Genomic DNA, 21154 nt, shown 5'->3' with positions numbered 1-21154 from the left:
AGTTGCCAGATCCCCATCTTTTTTCCGGTGAAATCATATTTCAGTAAATGATACTGTCAGCATAATGTATGCTACAAAGATGGTCATAATATTATATAATATTAAATCCCTTACACAGCTTATGGACCCTTTTCACAAGACTGTGATGATGTGCTTCAGCATTGTAAATCCTTTAAAGTTTTTTATATTTTAACATTTTAAAAGATATACATTTATAATACTATACTTTGTATTATATCACTTTTTTTCATCAAATTACAAAAAAAAAAAAAAATTTACGCAGTGTCTATAGGGGAATTGTAAATTTGATATAGCTCTCTCTTTTGACTGCCGTTATAAGTCTCTCTCAATTTTCCCAGAAATGTGTAAAAGGTCTATTACACTTAGAAATAATAGAAACCCAACAATCATACAACATCATAAAACATCAAAATTTGGTTAAATTTTAGTTGCGAAGTCAGGTGACCAAAATGATATGTAAATTTAATGTCTAATGTCAACATTATAAATTGATGTCCAATATTGATGTCAGCTGATGTTGATATTTTGATGTTTTTAGGTTGTGTAACCAAAGTCCAACATTAGGTCAACATCAAATTGAGGTCAAATACTGACGTCAACCCAAATTTCATTCTCAGCCAAAATGCAATATCTGTCCAACATTGAGGTCCAACGTCAACCTGATGTTAAATTGACGCCCAGTGCCGCTGCTGAAAAAAAAATCAGCTAAAACCAGCCTAAACTGGTTGGCTAGTCTTAGCTTATTTAAGCTGGATGTAGCTGGTTTTAGCTGGTTTCCCAGCCTGACCAGCTAAGGAAGTGGCCAAAACCCCTCTAAAACCAGCCTAAACTGGTTGGCTAGTCTTAGCTTATTTAAGCTGGATGTAGCTGGTTTTAGCTGGTTTCCCAGCCTGACCAGCTAAGGAAGTGGCCAAAACCCCTCTAAAACCAGCCTGCTGACCAGCTATGACAAGCTAAGACCAGGCTGGATGCCCAGCCAAACTTAGGCTGGTTTTAGCTGTTTTTTTTTTTTTCAGCAGACTCCTACTGGGAAACAATTCTCAGAAATCAGGAACTTTTGTTGATCTGCATAAAAAAAAAACATATAAAAGCCAATAATTAAAATCTTATTTGCACTGTTGCAAAAAAAAAGGAGCATTTTCAGCAAATGTACAAACATTCCCACTGCAATTTACAACTCATGTTTTCGTAATCGATAACAAGAAGATATGGCAACACAGAACGCAGGCTATTTTATTCGCTCACGAGTTTAGACCAATGGGGAGACACGCATCCAACCTTTGGTCCAATAGGAACACGAGGACGCCGAGTCGTCAACGGCCCTCGTCCATTCACTAAACGTTCCTGAACGCGACCCAGCCCACTGTGAGGAGAAGAAATACGCTACAGCCTGCAGTGTTTTGATGATAGCTGAACATTTAACGATATTGAAAAGTAAAACCAACCCAATTCTTTAGCAGAGGGTGAGTTCAACGATTATATTATATTACTTACACAAGCACACTGGACCTCCGTGCTTTGTTTATCATAATTGAGAGATAACCATGTCGCTGCATGGCTAACTGAAAGATACCGACTTGTAAGCTGGCATGCCACATTTGTTTATACATTAATAACCCTGCTTATTAAAAATAGCTGCGTTGAATTTGTCAATTCGCATCTTTTGTGTTACACCATAACTGAGAAAACCCAAAATGTTATAGTTTATTTACAAACGTAAGGATAAATAAAGACAAAAAATCTTATTTGTGTCCGAGCACTGTTCTCTGGCACTGCAGAAAACTGGCATATAAGAATTCAGAAACTATCAGAGCAGAAGAAAATAAATAATCTTCTATTTCTGATTTGTACCACTCAGATTTTTACTCTATGCGTTTGTGAAAGTGTTGCTAAGTAACCTGTCATCATCATCTCCAGGATCCATGTCTTTTTTGGTGAGTGAACTTGCTTGAGTTATGTAAATGACTTGGTTGTCAAAGTGACTGATTTTGTTTGCGTAACTCCAAAATTTCTCACTTTTCTCAGCGCTGGGTGTCGGAGAAACTCAGTGTGGAAAGCCTGAGGGATCTGGAGTTATTTGGAGGTGAGTTCAGTAGTCCAGCATCTCATGTCGCAGTGCTTCTCGCACCTCTTTCAGCAAACCTCACCCGCCTGAGCTTTATTCCACATTAGCCCGGGGTGAATGTGAAGGGGAGTCCTAGAAACTCAAACATTTAGTTTCTGTAACACACTCACATTTTGCTGCAACGTTAAACAATTTTTCACTTTTTTCTATATTTTTGGACACAAATCCCCCTCATAGTCAGCTATGCAGGTCCATAGTAAAACAGGAGCTTTACATATGCAGATTACCCATGATCGCAAGCAATCAGTACCTTTGCAAAAGCAAAAAAGTGGCTTTTGGTTTGCTATTTGTTTTGCGTGTGCTTTATTAAAGGTTTTGTGAGTTTAATATTGTCTTTTTGAGTTTTCGTTGTAAATGTGTTATGCAGTGTGGTGTGACACTGCTCTTTATTAAAAGTGCAGCGTTGCGTTGTGGTGACTAATGATGGTGGTAACAGCAGAGTCTGTGTGTCCTTGTGTCTGTGAGGCTTTTTAATCTCCTTCCTGTGGTGATGTATCTGTATGTAAGGCTGGCTGTGATGTAGTGTTATTGCTAGGTGTTGATGGATTGCTTCTGTGGTGCAACTGACAGCTGAGTCACTGCAGCCTAACAAGAGGTGGACTGATCTGTAGTGGAGGTCTAACACTGCTGAAGCTGTATGAAATTAGATGAATACCTCATGTGTTTGCAGATTGTGAGCGTTTGCCTATAATAGTTTACAGAGAAATCCACATAGCAAAACAATTTGATAGCTTTTGATGCCTGTTCTTTTGGGTAGTATTTGGTGTGCATCAGTATTCATAATTTTTTATCCATGTTTTCTCTTACTTAGTTGCAGTACATAATTTAATATACAGTACTGTTCAAAAATTTGGGGTTAGTAAGATTTTTTTTTTTCTTCTTTTAAAAGAAAAAATACTTTTATTCAGCAAGGATGCATTAAATTGATAAGAACTAATAGTAAAATAATTTATGGTACAAAATATATGTATATATTTAAAATAAATGTTGTTCTTTTGAACTTTCTGTTCATCAATGAATCCTAAAAAAAAAGTTTCAAGATTTTCACAAAAATATTAAGCAGCATGGCTGTTTTCATCATTGATAATAGTACGAAATGTTTCTTAAACACAAAATATTAGAAGTATTTTAAAGTGATTTCTGAAGGATCACTTGACCCTGAAGACTAAAGTAATAATAGCTGCTGAAAATTCAGCTTTGCCCTCTCAGGATTACTATTTTTACTGTATTTTTGATCCAATAAATGCAACCTCGATCAGTATAGGAGCCTTAATTAAAAAGAAAACATAAAAAAAAATCTTACTGACCCCAAACTTTTGAATGGTAGTCTTTATTAGACTATTAAATCAGTGTAGTGGTACAAATGGTTACGTAAGCTGCAGTTATCCAGACTTTTCCATTTTTTAAATATGAAAAGCATTATTTTAGACTTGTGTCATAATTCTCTAGTTCTGTAATTCTCATGCTCTTGCTGACATGGATCTTTTTCAAGAGTTTTGTTTTAATGCCATGTAGCTTTGGAATATGTTATAGTATTTATATATTTAAAAAAGTGTATAGCCAGTGTCATGATAGTTTGAATGCTACATATTATCTAATATCAGTAGGTTTTCAGTGTTGCCTGTATCTAAGATGGTGTATAAACCATTAAGGGATTTTTTTTAGGTATTGCTTTTTGTATATCTGCTTTCACTCATTTAGCTGTGATCCATAATTGCTGCCTCATGTCTGCTGTACAGGCACTAATTTCTGTTCGCTTTTGGCTGTTATGTGTTCCATGGCAATGCGTCAATAAAAAGGATGATAACCAAGTTTATGTTCAGAAAAGTTAAAATAACTGTTATATAAAGTAACTATTATTATTATTTTCTGATGATTTGTCTTTTTGTTGTTGAATTGAATGCTCAAGCAAAATAGATAGATTTTCTGCTTGATTTTTATCATTTAGCAGTATGGTATGCTAATAGATTATAATATATGTTGTGTAAATTTTGACTAGACAATAACAATTTTTGACATATTTACAGTTTTTCTTGCATTGTTTCATTGTCATTTTTAAGTGAACAGGAAAAAATATGTAATAAATTGCTATCTATGATACGACGATATACACTGGCATTCAAAAGTTTGGGATCAATAAGATTTTTAATGTTTTTTTAAAGGAAGTATTTTCTTCTTTTCAAGGCTGCGTATATTTGATCAAAAATACAGAAAAAAACAGTAATAGTGTGAAATAATATTGCAATTTAAAATAGTGGTTTTCTATTGTAATATACTTTTAAGTAAAATTTATTTCTGTGATCAAAGCTGAATTTTCAGCATCATTACTCCATTAAATGTCACATGATCCTTCAGAAATCATTCTTATATGCTGATTTATAATCAATGTTGGAAACTGTTGTGCTGTTTAATATTTTCCTTGGAAACTGTGATCCTTTTTTAGCATTTTTTAATGAATAAAACATTAAAAAGAACAGCACTTATTTAAAATATAAATCTTTTCTAACAATATATACACTCCCGTTCAAAGTTTGGGGTCAGTACATTTTTTCTTTCTTTGTTTGAAAGAAATTAATACTTTTATTCAGCAAGGATGTGTTAAATTGATCAAAAGTGATTTACAAAGAGCATAGATTTACATTGTTAGAAAAGATTAATATTTTGAATAAATGCTGTTCTTTTTAACCTTTTATTCATCAAAGAATCCTGAAAAAATATCACAGGTTCCAAAAAATGTTAAGCAGCACAATTATTTCTAACATTATTATGTTAATGTGAAACTTTATTATAAATCAGCATATTAGAATGATTACTGAAGGATCATGTGACACTGAGGACTGAAATTTAACTTTGCATCACAGAAATAAATATTTTAAAGAATATTAAAAAAAAAAGAAAACTTTTAAATTTAATTTAAAAATTTTAAATTGCAATAATATTTCATAATATTACTTTTTTCTGTATTTATGATCAAATAAAAGCAACTTTGATTAGCATAAGGGACTTCTTTAAAAAAAAAAATACAAATCCTATTGATCCCAAAATTTTGAACAGCAAAGTACCTATTTGAATTGTATTTAAAAAAAAAAAAAAAAAAAAAAAAAGTTTTTAAATCGCATAGAGGATGCTGGCTCTCAAAAAACTACAGTTGTTCCAATGAGGTGTTTGTTAAATTTGTGAGAACCACTTTAAAGGCAGATTGTTTGTTTGTATGTGTGTCTTTTGCGTCATTTACACGGTTTCTCTACGCCAGAGCAAACTCAGGCAAGCCCACTAAGGAAAGTAAGTGCGGAATATCTTCCAGCTTTTCCGTCCGCCTGTTGGTGTGGGTGTGTGATAGTTGTGTGTGTATGAGCATGTGAGATGGTGTGTGCTTGTGTGAGTGTGCAATTGTAAGATTAATGGGGTGTGTGTGTGTGCGTGCTCAGATGAATACATCCCCTGTACTCCTGTGTTTGCCTGCATGCACTCATCGTGCTGCTGTGACACTCATACTGTACCTCCACACATGCTCAGACTGAGGCTCCAGAAGAGGGAAGTGCTTGTTGTTAAGTTGGGAAAAGGGTAAAATGCTTTATTATTGAAGTGAGGAGTTCTTGATAAACCAAAGAGAAATGAGAACTTGGGGTTCAGTTTCCCAGTAATGTAATACTTATATCATAATTAAAGGGATAAAATTCTGTCATTAATTACTCACCCTCAGGTCATTCTAAACCTGTAAAACCTTCATTCATCTTCAGAACACAAATTAAGATGTTTCTGATGAAATCCGCGAGCTTTCTAACCCTGCTTAGACAGCAACACAACTGACACTTTCAAGACCCATAAAGGTAGTAAGGACATTATTACAATGTCCATGTGACATCAGTGGTTTAACCGTGTGTTCATAACAGTACGACGATGCATGCATGTTGTGCTGCGGACGCAGAGGCTGGCATTCTGGCGTAGAACCCAGATGCACTGTGCCTTGTTTACAAGCAGGAGAATGCATGCGTGTGAATCATGGTACTCTCGTGAACGTGTGCTGAAGACAGACACGGAAGAGAAGAAGTTGTTTGAATAAAGTCATTATTTTTGTTTTCTTTATGCACAAAAAGTATTCTTGTAGCCTCATAAAAGTACAGTTGAATCACTGACGTCACATGGACTATTTTAACGATGTCCTTACTACCTTTCTGGGCCTTGAACGTGTCAGTTGCATTGCTGTCTATGCAGGGTCAGAAAGCCCTTGGATTTCATAAAAAAAAAAAATTGTGTTCTGAAGATGAACAAAGGTCTTATAGGTTTGGAAAGACATGAGGGTGAGTACTTAATGACAGAATTTTCATTTTTGAGCGAACTATCCCTTTAAGAGCCTGAATTAAACATTCATGTTAAAGAATAGCTACAATTAATATGAGGGCTAGTCCACCCAAAAATCCACTCTAAGATTGGCCGTTATGTTGCCATAGTGTGACATCAGACTGTTTTCTTCATTTTTACAGGTCTTGCGATTTGCAAGCATAAGTGCGTTTAGACACCATTTTAATATAGAAATAATTTAATAATATATTATTATTTAAGTTAAGTCACAGTTTAATAAACTGATTAACTTGCAAAAATGTACCTTGTAAATACAACATATTTGGTAAATGCAATTAATTATGTATGCATTGAAAACTCAAGATTCAGCTGTTCATTTGCATTGTTACTCAGAGCTTTTTATGAAAAATCTTTGTTCGTATATTCAAATGGTTTGGTAAAATATATTTATTTCTTTGTTAATGCCTGTGAATGAAAATGAGGAAATATTGAAAAACTGGAAAGCATGCCTTTTTAAGTAGATTCACATTTTACAATGTATTTTACCTTTTGCATTAAACATTTGAATAGAAATCTTTAGTAATATTACAAAATCAAAATTCACAGTTTCTGAAATCATGTGGTAGCCTAAATGATAACACTGCTTGCATTTTTGGGTGAGCTGTCCCTTTAAGGATGACATAAGTTTTGAGTGAAGTTAATGGAGCGCTTCTTTATTTAGTGGTGATTAGCCAGTCTGATTCAACAGATAATTAAGAGCGTAAGCGGTTTAGTTTGTGATTTGTGTATTGGTGTTTACTGTTAATGCCCTTTAACTCATAGATTGACATGCTGCATCAGTGAGACTAATTTTGCAATATCCCTCATTGATGCAATATTAAGACATCTATATCCTATGAAATTGCCTCATAAGAGTTGTCACAAAGATGGAACCAACACCAGGAATAATGGTGATGTTGTCACTGGTCACCTAAGCATGTGGAGTAGGATGATTCTCATTGTGTTAATGCAACACATGGAGTCATCCTGTCAAAGCCTGGGCTTGCTGCACTGTTCACTGAAGTAGTCCTGCAAACACTTCAAAGGGCTCAAAATTATTATTTTTTTAATTGCCATAGACCTGCATGATCTCCACTGACAGATGCTCTCATTGTATGTGTGAGGAATTAATTTTCTTATTTGTATGTTCATGGGATCATGCATATCTATAACCAAATGCAACACAGTGGATTGTAGTTTATTTGATGCTTATAACATGCTTTTGCAAATACGCAGAGTTTTGTGAAGCCATTCCTGCTGCCGTTTTCAACTTCTCGGTCTCGTACTGAGTCTCAGAACTGTTGGACTGAATCTTTAATTAGCCGTAATCTGCCATTCCTCAGTACTTGATCTGTATGATTCACTGAAGAGCTTTGCAATGGCTGGGATTTATCAGTGTATGCGCAATAAAAACCCTTCCCCTCTTCAAAACCAGGTTGGTTTGTGCTGTTATCACAACAGTGGCGTCAGTGTCTGTGATTGTATATGTGTGTTATCTTGTTAATGTTTCCTTATTCACTGAAACTGACGTTGATGCTCATAGTATATTTGGTTGATATCCCAAAATGCTATGATGTATTTGAAAGAAAGCTAACATGCACTTAAAAGGTTTGCTACCCGAACACTGCTTGCACAATAACACAAGTCCTGTTAGAAATGTTAAACGTTGATGATCACATTCAGAATAACAAACTGAGCATTTTATGTTTCACTATGTTGTTTTCAAGCTCGTTATGGTATCTTAAAATGTACAGTGAGACAAAAAAGTATTTTTGACCTTTAAATTGTGCTTAAAATAATATCTGTAAACAAATAAAGCTAAAGCTTTGGGGTTGATAAGTTTTTTTGTTTTTTTTTAACTTAACTTTTTTTACTTTAAAACGTTTTTTGAAAGAAGTCTCTTTATGTTGACCAGACCTGCATTTATCTGATCAAAAATAAAGTAAAAAAACAGCAATATTAAGAAATATTTGTTTTATATAGCTTATATATTTGAATATATTTTAAAATTGATGGCAAAGCTGAATTTTCAGCAGCATTACTCCAGTCTTCAGTGTCACATGATCCTTCAGAAATCACTCTAATATGCTGATTTGCTGCTCTAGAAATTCTGATTATTATAGAAATATGAAAACAGAAAGAATAAGAACAGCATTTATTTAAAATATACATGTTTTGTAAAAGTATAAATGTCTTTACTTTTTTAAGAACAAATTTTCAAAAGTAGTATTTTTAAAATTAAAAATTAGTTTTGTCTTAATTTTTAACAGTTTATCTATTGTTTTGCCTTTTATGGCCTAACATGCTTCTTGTCATTAAATGTTTTGATTGGAAAGGTGAATAAGCACATTTCTTTAAGATGACATTTTAGATTTTGTCATCTAATGTAATGATATTTCATATGTTTTTTTTATTTCATTTGTAAGTGTGAATTAAGTGTTGAAATACTTTGTTGTCTCACTGTATGACTGAGTACCCACAAACAACTTTCACAAATGCACCTCCTTTAAAATCACAGGGTTCACAACCTAATAATTTGTGAGTATGTTAAAAGGTTTCAATCTGCTCCCAAATGTCTCAATCTGCTCCCTAGTGTCTCAGTATTTTGTAGATTACAGCACAGTTTGTAATGCCTAAGTTTTAAGTGCCTCTATTATGCCTTTTTTATGGGTCCTAATATTGTTTTGGCAGTCTCCTACAAAAGATTTACATGTATGCAAGGTCTCTAAACACCTCTTTTCCATCAGCCCACTCTGCTCTGATTGGTCAGATGGCCCAGTTTGTTGTGATTAGTTTACAGTGTACAGCACATGTCAGAAACGATACACCCGTTGTCATAGGTCTGTATTTTGACCGCTCAATCGAAAATATAAACATGTATCATTAATCATACATGCAGAATGTGATTCTGTGGAGCCAGCTGGTCCAAATAAACTGAGTACTGAGTTACCTTTCTTGAGCAAGTGTTTTGTAATCCCGCATTGAACTCTCTGAGATTAGAGAAGCAATTGTCAGTAAAATGACGTGTTTGAAGGTGGGTCACACTGTTCATGGCCGGTCAATGTGAGAAACAGGCAGGCGTTGTGCAAATGTGTTACCCTGTGACGTGTAGTCGTCATGGAAGTGGGATTTGAATTACTAATGACTCGTTCAGGCTGTTCAGAGTCGATTCTTTCTTTTAGGAGACAATAACTTTGTTGCACTTTTGGCTTTATAACTTTGCAGATAATTTACGTTCACACGGTATTAAAGGCAATATTCAAAAAGCAAGGTTCGAACCAGTTGCTTAAAGTACTTGAATTTGACTTTTTGACATTTAAGGCCTGAAAAACTTTTGAAAATGGCAGTATTCCTGAAGAGGTACTTGAAAAGTGCTTGAATTTTTGAGAGACAAAGTATCTATGAACTGAGTGTTTCATTTTGTCATAGCAAATATCTTTTCGCACAAAATTCAAAAATCATCATACCTTTTTTGCTTATTTCAGTTAATGTCCAAATCAGTCAATTCCAAATCAAGTAATTTATGCTGGAACCGCTCCGATTGATTTTAAACTTGTGACTTCGATCATTCATTTGAAGCGATTCACTAGCAAAAACCAGATCAAATTAAAATTTTTGAATTTCGACATTGCTTGTAATGATTTTAAAAACAATTGCATCGCAAAACGATTCACTATTTCGAAGCACTCCAATCAGATCGCGAATCATTCGTTTCAGATCAGGACTTCAAATCACCTATCGCAAATCATTTGATTTAGTTTGGAACTTTGTGTATTGCGAATCATTTGATTCAGGTCGGGACTTCGAAGCGTGTATCGCGAATCAGTTGATTTAGATTGGAATGGGTTCATGAATCATTTGGTGAATTGAATGATTCAAATCAAATGATTCCTGATACATGATTTCAAGTCCCGATCAAAATCAAATTCAGATCAGGACTTCAGAGCATGGATCACGATTCTCGAATCATTTGATTTAGATCGAAACTTCGGTGCACGCATTGCAAATCATTTAATTTAGATCTGAACAAGGTTTGCAAACCTTTGCTTTACATCAAAACTTTCATGTAGTATGCTTTGTAATACTTTAGTAGTAATACTTTGCCTATGCTTCACTGTATTTTTGCCTTGTTTTAGAATCTATTTCCCTTTTTTTAGAATTTGAAATGGAAGACATTGTTCGATAAGTGAAATCTCTAATTGAAGTCCTTGAAAATCAAAAAAGTAGTGCTTGAAGAGTCCTTGAAAGTCCTGGAATTTCATTTTACAGTATCTGTACGAACCCTGAAAATGGCATAATCGGGGCACTTTAAGTTCACAATATACTCTCTGATATCAGGAAGTGAATTGAGACGCACCAGTGGTCAGTTTGCACTTTGCCATTGTGTTTATATAGTGCTTCCACATTTGACTAATGAGTCTGTTTTTTGGCTCAGGCCCATGAGGACAGTCAGGAGTCTCTGAGCCCTCTCCCACGCAGAGAAACCATGGGAAGCTTTCTTCCAGACAACAGCGCCTATGAACTACGCACTGTCATAGGTGAGGCCACGGCTGCACAGCACTAGTACACACAACTGATGATTCCTCCAGCTGATGAGTGTGTGTTTGTCTCTGCTTGTGTAGGTCGAGGTTTGGAAGACTTGATGACAGTGAATCTGGCCAGATACAAACCCACAGGGGAGTATTTGGCCATCCGGCGCATTGACCTGGATTCATGTACAAATGATATGGTCAATTACTTACAGGTCAGTATAGGTGACAGCAGAGCTTCTTGTACGACATATTGGAGATTAGTCCTGCATATTGCTCGCATACTGTACATAAGCATTGCAAACACTTCCTTTGTTTTTCTAAAGGGAGAACTCCATGTGTCTAAGCTGTTTCACCACCCCTGTATCCTCCCATACAAGAGCGTCTTCATCGCTGAGAATGAACTGTGGGTGATCACACCCTTCATGGCCTACGGTGAGCTGAGACATTCTGTCTCAACTGTACCAAGTCTAAACTGCTCACAGTACCAGTTCTAAGTATGTTTCTCTTCTCCATCAGGATCTGCACGAGACTTGATCAGTACACATTTCACCGACGGTTTGAGTGAGCAGACAATTGCCTACATCCTGCTGGGTGTGCTGAGAGCGCTGGAGTACATCCATCAGATGGGCTACGTTCACCGGTGAGGAACACATATGCACTTATGATTTGTTGTTGTTATTATTAGTCAAACAGGTTAATAAATCAACAACCACATTAGACTGTCAGCCTGATGTCTTTAATATAAGAGCTACAAGAATATTGAAGTATTTTTTTCTTCTCATTTGTGTCTATAGTAGTGTGAAGGCAAGCCACATCCTGATTTCAGCAGATGGACAGGTGTATCTGTCCGGTCTTAGAAGTATCTTCAGCTTGATCCGTCACGGCCAGAGAGCACGTGTTGTACACGATTTTCCCCAGTACAGTGTTAAAGTACTACCTTGGCTCAGTCCAGAGGTTCTACAGCAGGTACGTTTGATATATACCTCTGATCTTAAGTTCGGGGTCAGTAAGATTTTTTTTTAATAAAAATATGAAATGTTTCTTAAGCAGCAAATCAGCATATTAGAATGATTTCTGAAGGATCATGTGACACTGAAGACTGGAGTAATGATGCTGAAAATTCAGCTTTGCATCACAGAAATAAAATTTCTTTTAAAAAATGATTATTTTGAATTGTAATAATATTTCATAACATTTTTTGATCAAATAAATGCAGTCTTTATGTGCAAAAGAGACTTCTCAAATCTTACTGACCCTAAGCTTTTAAACAGTACTGTATGCTGTCTATATAAATCATTGGAAATTATATGTATATTATAGAATCTTCAGGGATATGACTTCCGCTCAGACATTTACAGTTTGGGCATCACTGCATGTGAGCTTGCCAATGGACATGTGCCCTTTAAAGACATGCCTGCTACGCAGGTAAGGAAAACACTTGTTTTATCAATCTCTTTTTGTTTTCCTCCTTTTCATCTTACATTTAAAGGGATAGCTCACCCAAAAATAAAAATTACCCCATGATTTACTCACCCTCAAGCCATCCTAGGTGTATATGACTTTCTTCTTTCAGGACAAATACAATCAGTATTTCATTAAAAAAAAGTCCTGGCTCTTCCAAGCTTTATAATGGCAGTGAATGGGTGTTGAGATTTTCAAGTCCAATGAAGTGCATCCATTCATCATAAAAAGTGCTCCACATGGCTCCAGAAGAATAATAAAAACCTTCTGAAGTGAATCAATGTTTTTTTGAAAGAAAAATATCCATATCTAACGTAATCTCTAGTTTCCGCTAACTGTTGTAAGTGCATTCATGAGTAGCGTTCCAGCCGTAGAACGTAAGTGTAGCATAAGCTCTGTTGAGAATATGCTAGTCTCGCGAGGACCAAGATTTATTTACAGCAAAGCAAAACCGGTCTCCTCTTGGTTTATATAGAATATTTTCTTTATAAATCCTTTATTAAGGTCTTTATTAGCCCCCTGGAGCCTCTCAACAGCCATTCACTGCCATTATAATGCTTGGAAGAGACAGGACTTTTTTTTATATAACTCAGACTGTATTCGTTTGAAAGAAGAAATCACATACACCTAGGATGACTTGGGATTGAGCAAAATCATAGGGTCATTTTAATTTTTGGGTGAACTATCCCTTTGACTTGAAAACTGTCTCTTTGGGTGTCTCAGATGTTGTTAGAGAAGTTGAACGGTACAGTCCCCTGCCTGCTGGACACGACCACCATTCCCCCTGAAGAGCTAAGCATGAAACCATCTCGCTCCGGAGCAGACTCTGGGATTTGCGAGGGCCCCGGCGCCGGTGGAGCTCGCCACACTAACGGAGAGCCCTCATCCTCCTCCGGTGGAAACCCGTACAGCCGGACATTCAGTCCTCACTTTCATGCCTTTGTGGAACTTTGTTTACAGAGAGATCCTGAGAAAAGGTAAATAACACTCTACTCTTTGGGATTTATTTTTAAATTGATTATTCAAAATTCTGTCATTTATGCACCATCACATTGCTCCAAACCTGTATGATTTTCATTTGCGGAACGTAAAATGAGAAATTTCAAGAAAGGACTGACCACTCATTACTTTATAATGAAAGTGGATGGGAATCAAGGCTGTTGAGCTTCAAACTAAAAATAAATAGCATAAAAAGTTTTACACCTTTGTGGTGTAACAAATAGACTAAATGTATGTTGTTATGTCTTCACACAGACCCTCTGCCAGCTCTCTGATAGGCCATTCCTTCTTCAAACAGGTGAGTCCTACCTTCTTCAGATTAAATATCTGACATCTTCATCAAAATCACAAGCATAGACAAACAAAAAGTGCTTAAGCTAATGAAATTTGCAACATTGACAAGTTATTGAACGACACCGAGACACTATTAGTGACACTATTGTCTATTGCAGCTGAAATTGAATGTTTTGTAACTGAATAATTTTACAACATTAACACTGTTATTTTCCAAATACAAAAATTTGCAGGTAATTTACTTACCCCCTTGTCATCCAAGATGTTCATGTTCATCCAAGAAACTGTGTTTTTTAGAAACATATTTTAGGATTTCTCTCCATATAGTGTGTGTGAACTTCCAATATGCAGTTTAAATGCAGCTCTAATCAATCGTAGCCGTAGAAGGAGGTTCTTATATAGTGAAACGATTGGTTATTTTACCAAAAAAAATTGACAATTTATATACTTTTTAACCTCAAATGCTCATCTACCTCTGCGTTAACGCTGTGTATTCCCGTTCAATACAGTTAGGGTAGGTCGAAAAACTCCGATCTCATTTTCTCCGCCAAATCATCCTACATCGCTGCAGAAGTACCGACCCAGTGTTTACAAAGTGAACGTGCAAAGTAGGTCAAACACCCTTTGCAAAAAAAGGTAAAACCATGATGTAGGGCGATTTTGAGGTTGGAGGAGAAAATGAGATGGATTTTTTTTCGACATAACCAAACTGTATTGAACCGGAGTTCACACAGAGCTAGACAAGATGAGGATTTGAGGTTATAAAGTATATAAATTGTACTTTCTTTTTAGAAAATAAAAGATTGTTTTGCTAGATAAGACCCTTCTTCCTCAGCTGGGATCATTTAGAGATCTTTGAAGCTGCATTTAAACTGCATTTTGGAAATTCAAACTCGGGGGGCACCATTGAAGTCCACTATACGAGAGAAATCCTGAAATATTTTCCTCAAGAAATTGAAGAAAGAAAGATATGAACATCTTGGATGACAAGGAGGTGAGTAAATCATCTGTATATATATATTTTTTTTTTTGGTGGAAGTGAACTTCTACAATGTGAATCTGATTTGAAACAATCTGCATTGTATAAAGCGCTGTTTAAATTAATGCAACTTGACTCAATGCATTGTTGTGGTCTATATAACATTGTAGATAAAGCGTAGACCATCTGAGGCTCTACCTGAGCTCCTGCATCCAGTTTCTCCAATCAGCAGCCTGGATTGCATGCAGCCTCAGGATTCACCCACTGGATTGGCCAGTCTGGAGTCTGATCTCAGCCAGCTGGATGTGGATGACTGGGACTTTTGACATTAAACAGATGAGAAATGAAGGGACGATGGATTGGACGGAATGGGAGGAGTTACCGTAAGAAATCTGAATGAAAATTGAATGATTTTGTTGTTTTATGGGAGAAAAAGGGAAGGCTGGTGCTATGTGAATGTGACATTACAAAGAGCTTCAAAGATATTACAAGAGACTCTGGAATGTTTCTTGTTGTTTTTTGTGTATATCACTGAAACAAGGACAGACTATAAAAAAGAAAAATGAAAAACCAGCAGCCGCCATAGCCTTGCTATTGCATTCAGAAGCATGAACTGAAGCAAACTCTTACAGACTGGCCATGTGACAATGGTGATCACTTGAGACTTCTAAAACCTGTTTTATGTGTTTCACCTGAACTAATGACACTCTATGAATGTCTACCAGCTTACCAGCAGTTCCCACGTCTCCATGCATATTTGTCCGATGAAGCATAAAGAGCTGTGAGTAAAGTCAACCTAAAGAGCACTGTTCATTTTATGGATGGATTGTGGGGATTAAAGCTATCATCTAGTAAGTTCCTGCCCCCAGCACAAATGTTGACGCCAGCAGAAATTTGCTAGAGGACAAGATTTACTTTTTGCCTGCTATCTGGTGTAGTTATTAGTTTTAAAACATTAGTTGCATTTCTGATTAGGTTTATTTCTGTTCTTGGCATGCATTACAGGAGGGAATATTTCTATGGACCGTCTGTGTATTTTCAGCATATTTACCTTTTGGTCAAATGAAATAAATGGTGCAACTACACAAGTGTCAACCCTTGTTTGCTGTTTTTACCAGTTTGTCGTTTGTTACATTACAACCCATTTTGAAAAACAGGATCTCAATATATCCTATGAGTCTTCTAAAAAAAAAACATTCTACAAAAAAGTATGTTTATTTCAAAGGTTTTGAAAATGTATAACTGTGGGAATCTGAATGACAAAAGTAAAAACAGAAGGGGAGGTGGTGTGATTCTAGTCATCCTCATCTGAGGGAGGCTGGTCAGCAGCTGCCTGGTGTTTCTGCATCTTAGCCATGAGCTCTGAGGGGGAAAAAAAAAAATACACTAAAAATTAGTTTCTTATTCTTCATTTCATATAATATATGATATTAGTAGGGCTGCATGATAAATCGCATGCGATTGTCAGACGTGTTTAGTCAGTAAAACTGGTACTTTGATTAGTAATAAATGTGCGTTCAGCTGGAGCAGCAATTAAATACACAGAGCCGTAAATCACTGACAAGCTACGCAAAATCATTTGCGATTGTGAGCGCGATTTTTGCATAGCTTGTCAGTGATTTATGGCTCTGTGTATTAATTGCCACTCCAGCTGAATGCATGATGGAGATTTACTACTAATCAAAATACAGGCTTTACTGACCAAACACGCAAATTTTCCACAACTTTTGACAAATTGCATGCGATTTTATTTTCGTGCACACCCTCAAGATATTAGGACTTTGTTTTTGGAAAGAAAAAAAAAAAGTGAAAATATCAGGAGTTTACAAATTTTCCACAACTTTTGACAAACTGACCAAACCTCTTCCAGTTATTTGTGATTAATGCAAAATAATTTTCCACCTTAAAACGACACATCTCTGCCAAATATTGTCCTAACCTTTCAAAAGTGGGCGTCAGTAGGACCCTTAAGACTGGTTTTGCGATCCAGGGTCACATATTTGTTTCTTTTCAAAAAAATAAAATAAAATAAAACCCTAGTGTATGTTGTGTTTAATTCAAAGTTTATAAGTAGATAAGCACCTTTGGCAGGGTTGAAGACACCATTGGTTTGCTGGTTACAAACATAGCAGCGCTTAGATTTGCGGTAGTGCTGGAGAGCACAGGCCTCGCAGAAGTAATGCCGGCACCTGGAAAACAAAGACATTATACTTTTGAATTGAGAATGACTTAGTAGTTCTACAGTCAACTATGTGGCTATGACATGCAAACAATGTCAGATGATTTCAATATGATATATACAGGCTAAAGCAAAATAATGTGGATTTGTGCTGTGGTAAGAGTAAGGAATAGCATTTGCAATTCAAACTGGCCATGGCTTAATGTAGCACTTACTTTGTAATAATGGGGTTTTTAAACGACTCTCTACAAATGAAACACTTGAAAGGAAGATCTTCCTCGTCGCTGCTCACTTCATAGTTCTCCTCATCTGTGACATAAACAATAAGTCAGAAAGCAGGACACAAGAAGCAGAATGTTTTCAAAGCCCTGTACCTAAAGATGACTCACCGTTTGCCCCATATCGTCCTTCTTCAAGCTCACGCTCAATCTGCCACCCGTGCTTATAGTCTGAGCGGTCGTGAAGAAACTTACAGCTGTCTGACAATAATAATAAATAAAAAAAGGTGTTTTAGTTCTGCAGTGAATATTGACATGGGTGTTCACAAACATAAAGAAAGTAAATCTGTTGCTTACTCACCTCCGAACCCACAGAAGCCAGTCTCTTTATAGTCTTTACAAATGTCAGGCTGGTAATCCCACCGCACTGTGGCCCTCAGGTGCTCAGGCGCTCTGATTGGTCCTTTCCTAGCACATACAAGACATTATGGATTGGTTAAACATTTTGTGTCCTTAAAACAGATCACAGTCACGGCAAACAGGCTCAGCGGCTCATTTATACTGACTCACCTGACCATACCAGAGGAAGCGTTGCCCATGGTGGAGTCTTTGGGTTTTATGTATTTGTGGTAGTTGTTGATGCCACGATAAATTTTATCATCATCTTTACCAGAGAGCTCCTAGAAATAAAATACAGGCATGTCACCGAATTAATAGACTGTGATTATTATAGCCACACAAACAATATCAATAATTTTATATCTTAAAAGTCAGCATGAAATGGAAATTCACCTTTTTTTCTAACTGCATCTTAATGATCTTACTGTGAATAGATTGTCTATGTATGTTTTTTTGTTTTTTTCATTTTTACCATAATTTTTAAATGAAATGTAATAACAACTTGATTGTTCAGTGGAATGATTGGCTTTTCCAATCAAAAATTGAATGTGGTAGCTGCATTGCTGTCTCACATGAGGGTAAATAAATGATGACCAAAATAAAAATTTTTTGGGTTTATCATGATATCTGTTGAATTACTACAAGATTGTTTTCACATTTTTAAACATCACAGAGGCTCTTCTTCTAACACATTCATACAATTATATATTTAGACAATTATGATTCAGTAAAATATTTAAATTCTGCTGTATCTGAAATCAAATGAGGTCAAAAAATAACTGAACTGACGTAAATAACCCTACTAGATTATCTTCGTAGGTACACTACATGTCAAAAGTTTTTGAACAGTAGGATTTTTAATGTTTTTAAAGAAGACTTTTCTGCTCACCAAGCCTGCATTTATTTACAGCAAAAACTGGGAAAATGTTGAAATATTTTTACTATTTAAAATAAGCATTTACTATTTCAATATATTTTAAAATGTACTTTATTCCTGTGATTTCAAAATTTTTAGCATCATTACTCCAGTCACATGATCCTTCAGAAATCATTATAATATTTTTTTTGCTGCTCAAAAACATTACTATTATGTTGAAAACAGCCGAGTAGAATTTCTTTCAGGTTTCTTTGATGAATAGAAAGTTCAGAAGAACAACATTTATCTGAAATGGAAATCTTCTGTAGCATTATAAATGCCTTTATCATCATTTTTGATCAATTTAAAGCGTCCTTGCTAAATAAATGTAATAATTTCTAGAATTTCTTTCCCAAAAAAATAAATTATACTAACTCAAAGCTTTTGAATGGTATAGTGTATAATATTACAATATATTACATATTGATAATAGTAATACAATTTTTTTCTTGAACAGAAAATCAGCATATTAGAAAGATTTCTGAAGGATCATGTGACACTGAAGACTGGAGTAATGATGCTAAAAATTTAGATTTGATTATAGGAATAAGTTACATTTTAAAATATATTCAAATAGAAATGCTGTACTTTGAATCAAATAAATGCAGGCTTGGTGAGTAGAAGAAACTTCTTAAAAAAACATTAAAAATCCTACTGTTCAAAAACTTTTGACTGGTACTGTATATCTGGGTTTCAGACATAGATAATGTGTATGTACATCTGCAAAATCAAAAAACATGAAATACATTTTTGAACGCTACATTACGGTGTACTGTACAATTATAACTAAAAGCTCACTAGATGCCATCTGTTGTAAAGTGTGCTATACAAATAAATGTACATTGGTCCCTGTCGTTAACCGTACCTCCTGAATCTTCTGGCTGCGCTCAAAAATGGCCTGAGCATCTTTGTCCCTCTCTGTGTCCAACTGATAAAGAGCAGTGGCCCCCATGTCATCTGGTCCCTCTGGTTTCTGCAACAACACAGTAAGTCGTAATGAATTATGAATAGCTTACATTCTTCATGAAGAGTTTGCTATAGTATAAATCATATTATGACATATGAATCATGCACCACACTGATAAGACTCACCGCCGACCGAGTGGATTTGTACGAGACGGTGACGCTCTTGTCTTCCTTCTCCTCTTCACTTTCGCTTGATGAGACTTCTTCCTTCTCCACTTTCTTCGTCTGTAAGGCAGGTTGTGCAGTATGTAACTGCTGGTTACGGCTTCAGTGTACACAACAGCTTCGTAAAAGACAAATAATGTAGATTTCATGTAACATAATAAAATCCCGACATACTTTCTGAATCATGGGGTTTGTAGCAGCAGCTTTCTTCTTTCGGACCACAGCACTGCCCTCTTCACCGCTACTTCTGTCTGGTGAACACACAAATACTGATTTAACACACTGCGAGCTGCAGAAATGTGTTGAACGTGAACACTGACCAAACTGACTACATAAAACTGCCCCGTCCAAACATGCCTTACTGAGCACTGAAGAAAAATAAGAACAAAATACCTTTATCGCTATCACTTGCATTTCTTTTCCGTGCAGAAAACTTCTTGTTTGATTTCTTAAAAAGAAACTTGCAGGTTGTTCTAGGCTCCTCGGAGTCCGCCATCTTTAACTACGTATGAAAACAAACCGTCGAGTAAATATGAGGAACAGGGGTTATAGAGCCTCTTGTGTTTGGGAGGATTTGTAGCAGCACTGGAAATGCATAGTGTTATTAATATGTCATATTTTATTGTCATTACAAATCTGTACGTAATCGGTTTTGTTTATATAGAACAACCTTGACAGCAATAATATTTTATACATTTTTATGCTTCTGCATTTTACACTAGAACAGTCAAATGTTTTTTACCAGCAAGATTTTTAATTGTCTCTTCTGCTCACCAAGCCTGCATTTTTATCCAAAGTACAGCAAAAACAGTCAAATTGTGAAAAATTTTGTACTATTTAAAATAACTGTTTTCTATTTAAAATTTAAAAGCTGCATTTTTAGCATCATTACTCCAGTCACGTTCTAATATTCTGCTGCTGGAAAAAAAAAAAAAATATATATATATATATATATATATATATATTTTTTTTTTAATACTATATATTTTTTATTATACTATATATTATTATTATTATTATTATTATGTTGAAAGTAAGTAGATTTTTTTTCAGGTTGAATAAATGAATAAAAAGTTCAGAAGAACAGCATTTATCTGAAATATAATTTGTTTTAACATTATGAATGCCTTTATCATCATTTTTATGCCTTTTGATCAATTTAAAGCATCCTTGCTAAATAAAAGTATTAATTTCTATCATTAAGAACCAACCCCTTCCCCCAAAAGAAAAAGAAAGAATGAAGAAAAAAAAAAAAATCCTGACTCCTAAATCTATTCAAACAGAAAGCATTATTTTAAATAGTTAACATATTTCAAATATTTCAATATTTCTGCTTTTGCTGTATTTTGGTAAATAGGCTTGGTAAACAGAAGATATTCTTTAAATTTAGCCTAATATAAATTTAGCCTAAAATTACATAAAAACATTAAATTATAATAAAAAATCTGGTAGTGTATATCAGGGTTTCAGACATTCTTAATGTGTATACGTAAAATAGATTATGAAATACATTTTGAATGTTACATTACAATGTACTGGTTTATATTATTATTATTAGA

General features: G+C 35.2%; 2 protein-coding genes across 3 annotated transcripts; one reads left to right on the top strand and one right to left on the bottom strand.

Annotated features, from left to right (window-relative positions):
• The first annotated feature begins 1350 nt into the window (after positions 1 to 1350).
• strada (STE20 related adaptor alpha) lies at positions 1351 to 15840 on the top strand. 2 transcript variants are annotated; one of them, XM_051099697.1, is made up of 13 exons: positions 1351 to 1484; positions 1880 to 1955; positions 2047 to 2104; positions 5400 to 5428; positions 10923 to 11025; positions 11110 to 11231; positions 11343 to 11451; positions 11536 to 11659; positions 11814 to 11985; positions 12340 to 12444; positions 13204 to 13457; positions 13735 to 13777; positions 14923 to 15840. In XM_051099697.1, the coding sequence occupies exons 2-13, from the start codon at positions 1944 to 1946 to the stop codon at positions 15076 to 15078; spliced, it is 1287 nt and encodes a 428-aa protein (XP_050955654.1). In that variant the 5' UTR covers positions 1351 to 1484; positions 1880 to 1943; the 3' UTR covers positions 15079 to 15840. The 2 variants fall into 2 exon arrangements, with proteins under 2 accessions (XP_050955654.1, XP_050955663.1); XM_051099706.1 differs by lacking the exons at positions 1351 to 1484; positions 5400 to 5428.
• Positions 15841 to 15948: 108 nt separating this feature from the next.
• rnf113a (ring finger protein 113A) lies at positions 15949 to 20118 on the bottom strand. The gene is made up of 10 exons (XM_051099758.1): positions 19989 to 20118; positions 19770 to 19846; positions 19557 to 19655; positions 19330 to 19437; positions 17720 to 17829; positions 17511 to 17617; positions 17321 to 17410; positions 17147 to 17240; positions 16835 to 16941; positions 15949 to 16114 (listed from the first exon to the last, which is right to left on the bottom strand). Exons 1-10 carry the CDS (start codon positions 20089 to 20091, stop codon positions 16047 to 16049), a joined length of 963 nt encoding a protein of 320 aa, XP_050955715.1. The 5' UTR covers positions 20092 to 20118; the 3' UTR covers positions 15949 to 16046.
• Positions 20119 to 21154: the final 1036 nt, after the last annotated feature.

Source organism: Labeo rohita, chromosome 3, assembly GCF_022985175.1.
Source record: "Labeo rohita strain BAU-BD-2019 chromosome 3, IGBB_LRoh.1.0, whole genome shotgun sequence".
NCBI classification, from domain to species: domain Eukaryota; kingdom Metazoa; phylum Chordata; class Actinopteri; order Cypriniformes; family Cyprinidae; genus Labeo; species Labeo rohita.
The sequence above is the reverse complement of the archived record's forward strand: the minus strand, read 5'-3'. Positions and strand labels throughout refer to the sequence as shown.

Bases quoted from the DNA above. Each gene is read 5' to 3' on its own strand.
- rnf113a (XM_051099758.1), bottom strand. From the start codon at position 20,091: ATGGCGGACTCCGAGGAGCCTAGAACAACCTGCAAGTTTCTTTTTAAG. The intron at 19,656-19,769 runs GTATGTCGGGAT...CCTGCCTTACAG, and splicing joins CAAACCCCATGATTCAGAAA to ACGAAGAAAGTGGAGAAGGA. The intron at 17,241-17,320 runs GTGAGTCATCTT...TTTATGTCACAG, and splicing joins AGGACGATATGGGGCAAACG to ATGAGGAGAACTATGAAGTG.
- strada (XM_051099697.1), top strand. The intron at 11,986-12,339 runs GTACGTTTGATA...TGTATATTATAG, and splicing joins GTCCAGAGGTTCTACAGCAG to AATCTTCAGGGATATGACTT. The intron at 13,778-14,922 runs GTGAGTCCTACC...ATAACATTGTAG, and splicing joins GCCATTCCTTCTTCAAACAG to ATAAAGCGTAGACCATCTGA.